The sequence below is a fragment of the Gadus chalcogrammus genome, chromosome 21 (genome assembly GCF_026213295.1).
Source record: "Gadus chalcogrammus isolate NIFS_2021 chromosome 21, NIFS_Gcha_1.0, whole genome shotgun sequence".
NCBI lineage: Eukaryota > Metazoa > Chordata > Actinopteri > Gadiformes > Gadidae > Gadus > Gadus chalcogrammus.
The window spans coordinates 3,652,848-3,662,847 of NC_079432.1; the positions used below are offsets into that span (position 1 = coordinate 3,652,848).

The 10,000-nt window shown below is 46.2% G+C and overlaps 1 protein-coding gene across 1 annotated transcript in view; it reads left to right on the forward strand.

Annotated features, from left to right (window-relative positions):
* Positions 1-10,000, forward strand: part of LOC130374319 (potassium channel subfamily K member 2-like) — a 24,793-nt gene that overhangs the window by 9,008 nt on the left and 5,785 nt on the right. The window contains exons 3-4 of the mRNA XM_056581035.1: positions 1-15; positions 7,356-7,516. The exon at positions 1-15 is cut by the window's left edge and continues 103 nt beyond it. Of these exons, the coding sequence (XP_056437010.1) occupies positions 1-15; positions 7,356-7,516 (176 nt within the window). The remainder of the gene's footprint in view (positions 16-7,355; positions 7,517-10,000) is intronic.

The window sequence follows — 10,000 nt, forward strand, 5'->3', positions numbered from 1 at the left end:
TCATCACCACCATTGGTAAGACCGATCCCATTTGTCCCGCCTTCCGTCCACCCTAATCCTGTTACTTTCATCTCTTAATGTATTTGTTTGGAGGCTGCTCTTTCAGATCCAGAGGGCCCTCCTCACCTCCTGACAGCTACACAAACACCGGAGGTACCGAACGCTTCCTAGAACACGTTTTCTACACCGTCACGTCAACGTAAACATCTTGACATTAAAGGTGCTGAAGGGAGGATTTTAGAGGTTTAATTTGAGTGTAATTTGTTTAGAAGTGTGAAAGCCGTCTGGATGCTATTTGTGAGTGGAATGCTCTGGTGGAACACCTGCTCTTGTGGACTACACCTGACTCTACAGGAGACCATTGGAGACAGCTCCCTGCAAATTTCCGACCAATCAGGACCTCTCTTCCCTGATTGGTTTTAGGGAGTTCACCTTGCCAGTCGATCACATGCTCGCACAGCGTTTTAACTGCTCAACCAAAGGGGAATAGAATGAAAACGCTTGCAGAGGCGGAGAGTGGAGGGAGGAGAGGGACAGAGGGACAGAGGGACGGAGGGACGGAGGGACGGAGGGACAGAGGGTGCAGAGAGGGGCGGGGCCGTGTTTTCGTTTGTGTATTTTCTAAATCTGTCTCTAATCCCTTTCCCTTTACAACCCTCAAATCTGACCTTTAACAAAGCAGCTTTTAACCATGTTTCACAAATGTGATTAATACCAATTCAGAAAAATGTAATCGCCTTAAAACCTAAATCGTATAACTAACTGTATCTCCTCTTCAGCCGAACGGTTAATTAAACAGTGGGTCGCATCCCACCTTGTAAACCTTTCAGCAACTCGGTCCAGCTGGCCTTAATTGACTTGCTCTGCTCAGCGACCTTCGATGGGAGATAATTGGGGGATTTAAGAGGGACTTCTAACAGACTCCACAGAACATGAGTCAATTAAAGTGTGTTCTCATCCGTGCTTGTTGTCCCACTTTGCTTCTGAATATTTATGTGGGCCGCCTGAGTCAACAGATTTTAGCACGCTGTCACGTATTAATTCATTTAAGTCGGACGTCCGCAAATGTTATGCATTCTCTTCCCATTATCACCACACTCTCTCTGTCTTTCTCTATCTCTTCCTCTCTCTGTATATCTTTCTCTCCCTTTATCCAGCTCTATCTCCATCTCTCTCTCTCTCTATCTGTCTCTCTCTCGTTCTCTCTTGTTCTCTCTCCATCTGTCTCTCGTTCTCTCCCCATCTCTCTATCTCTCTCTCTCTCTCTCTCTCTCTCTCTCTCTCTCATCCCTCTCTCTCTCTCTCGCTCTCGCTCTCTCTCCGTCACTCTATTTTCCTCAGTCAGCTCCAGCTGTAAGAGCTTATCTTCAAAGGCGGGAACAGGAACAAACACACACAAACACACAGATACACACTCAACCATGCACAAACACAAACAGATACACACACATACACACTCAACCATGCACTCACACAAATACAAACCAATTTACACACACACACACACACACACACACACACACACACACACACACACACACACACACACACACACACACACACACACACACACACACGCACACACACACAAAGAGACATGCATGCATAAATATCCAAAACTCTTCACTGATATACACACACAGCACACACAAACACACACACTCACATTCACACTCACAAGATCACAAACACACACACACACAGACACAACAATGCAAAGCTAGACAGAGAGAGCACTAACGGACACAACCAAACACACACACACACACACACACACACACACACACACACACACACACACACACACACACACACACACACACACACACACACACACACACACCATCTCAACCATGCATGAAAACACTGAGAGAGAGCACTCAAAGGCAAAGTCCACACACACACACACACACACACACACACACACACACACACACACACACACACACACACACACACACACACACACACACACACACACACACACACACACACACACACACACACACACGCGCGCGGCAACAGCGTGTATGACAGCTCTTCTGGTTCCCCAGACCTTGTGAAATGAGTGTCTGTTCAGTGGGCCATGGTGTTCCATCCAAGACCATCCCACAGCCCAGACAGCCACACAGCCCAGCCTCCTGTGAGCCAGGAACAAGGCCATAGCAACTATTCTGTCTCTCTAACTCTCCCTCGCTCTCTCTGTTTCTCTCATATCTCTCTCTCTCTCTTTCTTTGTTCAGGAAAATACTTGCCTATGTAATCAACCTACATATGTTACTGCTGCTTCTAGTGAGTCATTTAGAGATGACGCATTTATCCAAAGCGATTAAAGATAGGGTTGTCAACTTGGGGGCAGCATCGTATCAATGTTCACCTTTGTGCAGTACATCTACAACTTTGTCTGTTTTTGTTATGGAGTTGGACAATGATGCAGCTCACATACACACACACACGCACACACACACACACACACGCACACACGCACACTCACACACACACACTCACACACACATGCACGCACGCACACACACACACACACGAATGAAGAGAGAAACGTAGTTTTTAAACAATCCATATATGCATGTATATTATATCCACAAGTGATTAGTAGGAGTTTGCTCGTGGCTATGAATCATGAGGCAGGCAGCCCGTTCATACAGGAGGTCTTAAAGACTCAGTTTTCTAACAAGTCCATATATGTATGTGTATTACATCCTTATAAGTGATTAGCAGTAGTTTGCTTGTGGCTATGAACCATGAGGCAGTCGGCTCGTACGTAGAGGAGGGCACTGAGACCTTCCACAAAAAGAGCTAATGCTTAGCGCGAGGGCGGTGAGCTCTCTCCTGCATTGTCTCATTCTTTCACTGCCCCGATTTCTTCCCGGCTCTGTTCCCTGCTCTCAGCGGAGGTCCAACAGGTCCGGCCCCTGGGTTTGTTCGGCGACGTGGAAGACTGTGCTTGGCCGAGCCGCCCCATTGTGACTCTGGTCATGTCGGCTGCTTTAATGAGGCTGAAACAACAGTACGGCTCTGAAGCTGTTTTGACAGCTTCCTCTCGGAGGGAGGAAAAGGAGCAGAGCTCGGCTGGTGTGTTGTTTGTAAAAGCCTAAGGCGTGCACACACACGCACGCACGCACGCACACACACACACGCACATGTGCGTACCGTGCACAAACTCACATTCACATAGAGATACTCATACACTTACACACAAATACACATGCTCGCACACACAAACTCACACACACTTACACATGCGTGCACCGCACACACACACACACACACACACACACACACACACACACACACACACACACACACACACACACACACACACACACACACACTCAAACACGGACTCACACCCAAACGAGTGCACACACACACACACACACACACACACACACACACACACACACACACACACACACACACACACACACACACACACACACACACACACACACACACACACAACATCCACACACTCAGTTTAATTACAATGCTAATGATCCCAATTTTGCATAATTATTGGAGCACTTGCAGTTGTTGCTGCTTTACAGAGAAACAGCAAGAAAGCACTTATTAATTTTGCTTGACTTATGCATGCACGTAAGGTTCCTCAGCACGGACGCCACTTACCTTCATTATGGCTGTATCCTGCTGTAGCATAACTACACTGCTGCTTGTCTCAAGCCTTTCTGTAATCACTCCAGCCCCTGCACATTAGTCCTCTGTGATTGCTTGAGCCTTGGGCTGTCTTATATAAACATAAGAAGAAAGGTTTCTGTCTGGATTCAGAGCAACTCGTTGATGCCATGGTGATTTATATTTATTTAAACATCATATATATATATATATCCCAAGGAAAAAATAATTGACTCCAGTATCTGTGTCTTTAAGAGAGGAATAGCTGGTATCATTCCCCTGTGTGTTCTGTCTCAGTCTCTCTTGTTTTAAACAAGTTCCTGGGGCTCCTCTGAGGAGGAGGTGCAGGGGCAGGGGAGGAACAGTGGTTGGTCGACTCCCAGGAGGAAGGTCCGGGGTTCAATCTCCCCTCTCAACATGAAGTCATTCTTAGGCCAGATGCCTGACATCGTCTGCTTCTTAATGTCAAGTATCCTGATTCGCTGGATGTTAGTTTTTCAAAATAAAAGCCTCTGCCGAAGGATTAAATACTACTGTAACCTTCATTACACTACCCTGCAAAGGGTAGTCTAGCAAAGGTTAAGCAAATATCACACATCTTTGTGTTATTCACTTAAGGCTGGTTAAAAGGTTGAATGTTTAAAGGCTGTGATTAATAATTCAAGTTATAACAGTGATACATAATTTGAAAGCATTTTCAACAGTTGAGCGAACATAATTTAAATGTTCCTACCATCCAGCTCCATGCAGTTGAACGCTAATGTTGTTGTTTTTCTTCAAGAGCCTCAGTACTGGGAGGCCTTGTGCCATTAGACAGCCTGTCACATAATCTAGTTTCTTTCACAGGACTCTTCATCCTAATACATTCATTATCCTCCCACGACAAGGGTCTGGCCTCAAGCCGTTCTGACCTGTCAACAAGCATTACGTTCATATTTCGAAGAATTGCAGCAGAGTGTCTATCACGCTCTGGTTAAAGTGTGGGGAATAACAGAAGTCTGTCTTACACACTCTGGTTATAGTTTGGAGAATAACGACATACTGTCTTATCGCGCTCTGGTTATAGTCCGTCGAGAATAACACCAGACTGTCTATCACTCGCTGGTTTTAGTTCTGAGATTGATACCAGACTGTCTATTCCTCTCTGGTTTTCCAGGGTTGTCTTAGCTGCCAGTATGGCCGCTATCCTAAGGACAACACAGAGGTAGTCTCTGTCCCAGTCAAGCTGTGCTTGGGTTATTCTAGTGTGTAGCAGCTCGCTTGAATTCTTGATCGACCCCCCCCCCCCAAACATCCGCAGCCCCAAACATCCCCCCAAACACCGAATTAGCGTTTCTTAATTATTTACTTGACAAATCGGAGCCATTACCTTTCCTGTGCGACACAATCATCCCCAATTAGCTCCTGTTCGAGGGCCACCACTGCGGGCCACGGGGCGAGGTGTCTGCGTGTCTCTGTGCCTGTTTGTATGAAGTCTCCACAGTACACATGTCTCATGTCGTCACCTCCACCTCGGTGTGGAGGCGTATCTTAATTAAAGGAGAAAACCAATGTGAAATTGATCTGGGATATGTTTAGTATGATAACGAGTTGGAATGTTCGTTTGGAAGCAAAAAAGCGCATAGACGCATTTTTAAGTTGGCGGTTTTTAGCCGATTCTACCAAAACGCTATAAACTTGGAACAATAGGGGCATGTCTCATGGTAAAAACTAAATTGGTATTTTAGACCAATTACAAGGCTAGAAGTAGCCCGACACTCTTTGGTAGTATAATAAGGGACTTAACATATAAAATGAGGCATTGATAACTTTGTACGTTTACAGATTGTTTATTAAAAAGGACATTTTATGCACACAATTCCATCAGTAGTTCACCCGTCAACGCCATCTTGTCTTTAAGACTCGACAAGTAGATTGGCGAACACAGAGCTTGCGTGTTGTTGACGGATGTCACAAGCTCTCTGTTCGCCAATCTACCTATCAAGCACAAATGAGGCTTCCTCTCACTGCGGTAACAACGCCGCAATCAGCATTTCAGAATTTGTGCAAACGGCCAGAAGCAAATAGGAATACAGTCAGCCACAGACAGACAGACAGATGGGCATTCGTGTGGCTGGACGAACTGAAAGATCAGCATACAGACAGATAGACAGATTGACAGGCAAACACATGAGTGGATTACAAGTGCACACTGAGCAATTCTGAACGATTTCACTACAGTCCATCTTTGTCAACCGGCATATTTTGGCAAGTGTGTTTGGTTCAGAGGTGATGAAAAACAAAATATGTGAAAATCACAGGATAAACTCTTTCTTCCCCAGATTCTCCCCAGTCTTCTCTCCTTCAGCTGATGTATCGCAGCCTCTCCCCCCCATGTTGTGATCCACGACCCCGCCTGTAATTAGCCTTCTTGATTGGAAATAGCTCTGCTGTCCCTCTGCTTAGCCTGCAGGCATGAGAACCAGAGTGATTATGACCTCACAGCCTGGGCCCAGAGCTGCTGTAATGAAGGTGTGAGGAGGTTCATCATGGCCAGCGAGCCTCGACACATGTTGAGAAGGCAGAGCCCACATTGTGTGTGTGTGTGTCTGTGTGCCTGTGTGTGTGTGTATGCGTACGTGCCTTTGTTCATTCGTGTTTGTTTGTGCGCCTGTGTGATTTTGTGTGTGCTTGTGTGCATACGTACCTGTGTGTGTGTGCGTGTGTGTGTTTGTGTGTATGTGAGTCTGAGGGTGTGTGTGCCTTTGTGTGTGTGAGTTCCTTTGTGTGCTCACTGCTCAGGCACTATCGATTGTTCTAGCTTTGAGGCCTGAGGAACCAGGAGCCGCTGAATTATAGATGTTCCCCTCAGGACCCTCTCTCTTGTTCACCTTACGCTCCGCACTCAGCCACTGATCTCTACTACCTCTACTACATCAAGAGCCCTGGGACCAGGTTATGAAGTAATGATTAACATTATCTTCAAACCATCTTATCTAATATCGGCTAATCAATTAGGAAATATTCATTCATTCAAATATATATATATATATATATATATATATTAAATTAATAATAACATATAATAATAATATAATAAAATTAAAAAAATTAAAAAACATTAATAAAAAGTTTATCAATTCATTCAAATATATATATATATATATATATATATATATATAATAATACAATTTAAAAAATTTAAAAAATTAAGAAAAAGTTTATTAATTCATTCAAATATATATATATAAAATAAAAAAAGGATAGCTTATTAAAATGTTCCTTCTCCATATCCAGAGGGCGCTACAGCCTCCTAGCACCCTTAACCCCCGAGGTACTCACTTTTTCCTCCACAATCTGTCTGCAAACAAGAGACCCATACTTTCAATGCGTGTTCTTGGGATCCGAAGACCCAGGAGTGGCTGGGATTGGTTGAAGTTTCTTTATCGAGCAGACACGCTGGAAATGAGAAACGTGTGCGTGCTCGACCTAAACAGAATGAGATGTGACTCCACAGGGAGCTCTGAAGGAACTGATGACTCCTATGACAAACGTTGAAAAACATTTAGGTGAAATAATGAATTGCCTCGCGCTCTCTCTCTCTCTCTCTCTCTCTCTCTCTCTCTCTCTCTCTCTCTCTCTCTCTCTCTCTCTCTCTCTCTCTCTCTCTCTCTCTCTCTCTGTCTCTCTCTGTCTCTCCCTGGCTCTCTCTCTCATTCTCCAAGGCTTTGGGAACATCTCTCCTCACACAGAGGGCGGGAGGATCTTCTGTATAATCTACGCCCTGCTGGGGATTCCGCTGTTTGGATTCTTATTGGCTGGCGTCGGGGAGCAGTTGGGAACCATCTTCGGAAAGGGCATCGCCAAAGTAGAGAAGATGATTGTGGTGAGTTTCTGGAATAGAAATGCGTGTGTGTGTGTGTGTGTGTGTGTGTGTGTGTGTGTGTGTGTGTGTGTGTGTGTGTGTGTGTGTATGTGTGTGTGTGTGTGTGTGTGTGTGTGTGTGTGTGTGTGTCTATCTGTGTGTGTGTGTGTGTGTGTGTGTGTTTATGGCTCAGTCTCTCAAGCATGAATATGTTTAGCCAGATAATAAAACCAGGGCTGCATCAGATGGAATACATAAATTAATGACACGCAACCTAGTGCAGCAATACCTTGCTGACTTAAAGCGCTACAACTCAAACTTCTGTATTCGCACCCTATCCATAACACCGAACAATATGGCACACACACATCATCAAACCTCATCACCCACGTGGTCACACACCATCACACACACACATCCCGCGTCCCAGCGGTAGTTAGCGGGCGTGTAGGTAAGCTTTGACGTGTGTGTTATCAACGGGCTGAGCGCAGCAGACGTTGGCAGTCTGTTCCGCACGGATTTATCTGGAACAAAAGGCCTGCCCGGGGATTCCCACGAGCTGCAGCAGCTGCAGCCGCACACCAGTCGATGAATTAAGCTCTCCGACAGCAAGACAATTCCACGTCCTGTCCTTGTAAATGAAAAGTGTCAGGGTGGAATTGGAAAATGATCCACAGTTGACTTTTTCCGTTCTTACCTTGGGCTCTCTCTCGCTGGCAATGTCATCCTTCAAAATGTGTGCAGACTAAATTAAAACCTTTGCCTGCCGCCGTTTCTCCTCCGATTCGTCACCTGTTCCTGCCCCCCCCCCCTCCCTCCCTCACCCCCTCCCCAGGCAGGAGGAGAGAGGTTTGCTACCTGCTCTCTAAAAGTCTAAACACAGTTGGACTGTAGCATTTGCAAATCTGCAAACGTGAAAAATATCGATGAGGTCGCACCCTCCACACTTCTTCTCCCTTGTATAGTGTTTTAAGTTAGGAAGTAAGCAAGTAAGTAGATACTTTATTCAACCCCTTGGGACAATTCAGGTATCCAGTAGCAGCAGACAGTAGCCTGGTTCTACCAGACTCTCGTACTTCACTTCATTTCATTTCATTTGTACAGAGAGTCTGGACCTAATCAATTGACAAACGTTAACTCACTGAAGGCGGGTGTCTGTTGAAGTTTAAAATGATTGGATCTGCCCAGTGCCACTCTGGATCTGCCATAACCAATATTCAACCCCTTGGGACAATTCAGGTATCCAGTAGCAGCAGACAGTAGCCTGGTTCTACCAGACTCTCGTACTTCACTTCATTTCATTTCATTTGTACAGAGAGTCTGGACCTAATCAATTGACAAACGTTAACTCACTTGAAGGCGGGTGTCTGTTGAAGTTTAAAATGATTGGATCTGCCCAGTGCCACTCTGGATCTGCCATAACCAATCGCTAACGTTTGGTTGTGACGTATGTCATGCGCCGGGAATCACACGCAGGTTGTACACAAACCAAACACCTTGCGCGTCTGCACGAAAATGTCCCAGTACAGTTGACCAACAACAAAATGGGCATGTGTATCTGGCCGTTCGCCTGGCCAGATGGTTGACCATAGCTCACGACCAGAGGCCGCCAAAGCCTGGACCGACCCAGGAGTTGAGGAGGGGATTACACCAGGAGCGTCTCAAGGAAAATCCATCCCATTCCAAGAGAACATGAATGAAAGACTGCGTTTGAACGCCGTTATAAGGACAAACACACACATTCCATTTATCGAACCCGACCAGAGCTTTCGTAGGGACACTGCCCACGACACAACATCACAAGGGAACCCTGACCTGGGAGTTAACAGCGTAACCCTGGTTACAAGTCGATACGAAGGTTCTTCTCATGGTGCGGTCAAAGGAAAGCCAAGGTCTTGTGCATGCATTTAGTGCTTTGAGCAAACGCTTTTATACAAAGCGACTTACAATAGCTCACACATAATAACATTCACACACGACAGTGTTAACCACGCAAGGCGTCAGCCAGTTCGTCGGGAGTGGTTAGGGCGAGGTGTCTCAACGAGGAGGAGCCGGGGATCGAACTAGCAACCTTCTGGTTACAATCCTCTCTCCCTCCTGAGCTGAGCTGACCAATCGTATTTCATCATATACCGTACTGAATGTGGTTTCCCACCCCATACTACCACCATGACACAGTACACACTCTGCCACTCACGTGGCACATTGGCTGTGTTTTTGTGCGACTTTTTTGTGCCCCGCGACGTGCCCTTGTGTTGCGCTTCTCACCGCCGCGGTTATGTCACCGCCAACGCCAGAAGCCGGGCGTTCTTGATGTAACCCTCAACCACAGACTCGTCGCGCTGTGAAGAGGCGTTATGGCCTGCTGTACGGAGGCGGGGGGGGGGGGGGGGGGGGGGGACGAGGGGGGCGGTCACTTGTCATTGTGTATTCGTTTCCCTGACTGCAGTCTGTTGAGACGCCCCGGAGACGATGCATACCGTACATGGACTGGAAGCCAGGCAA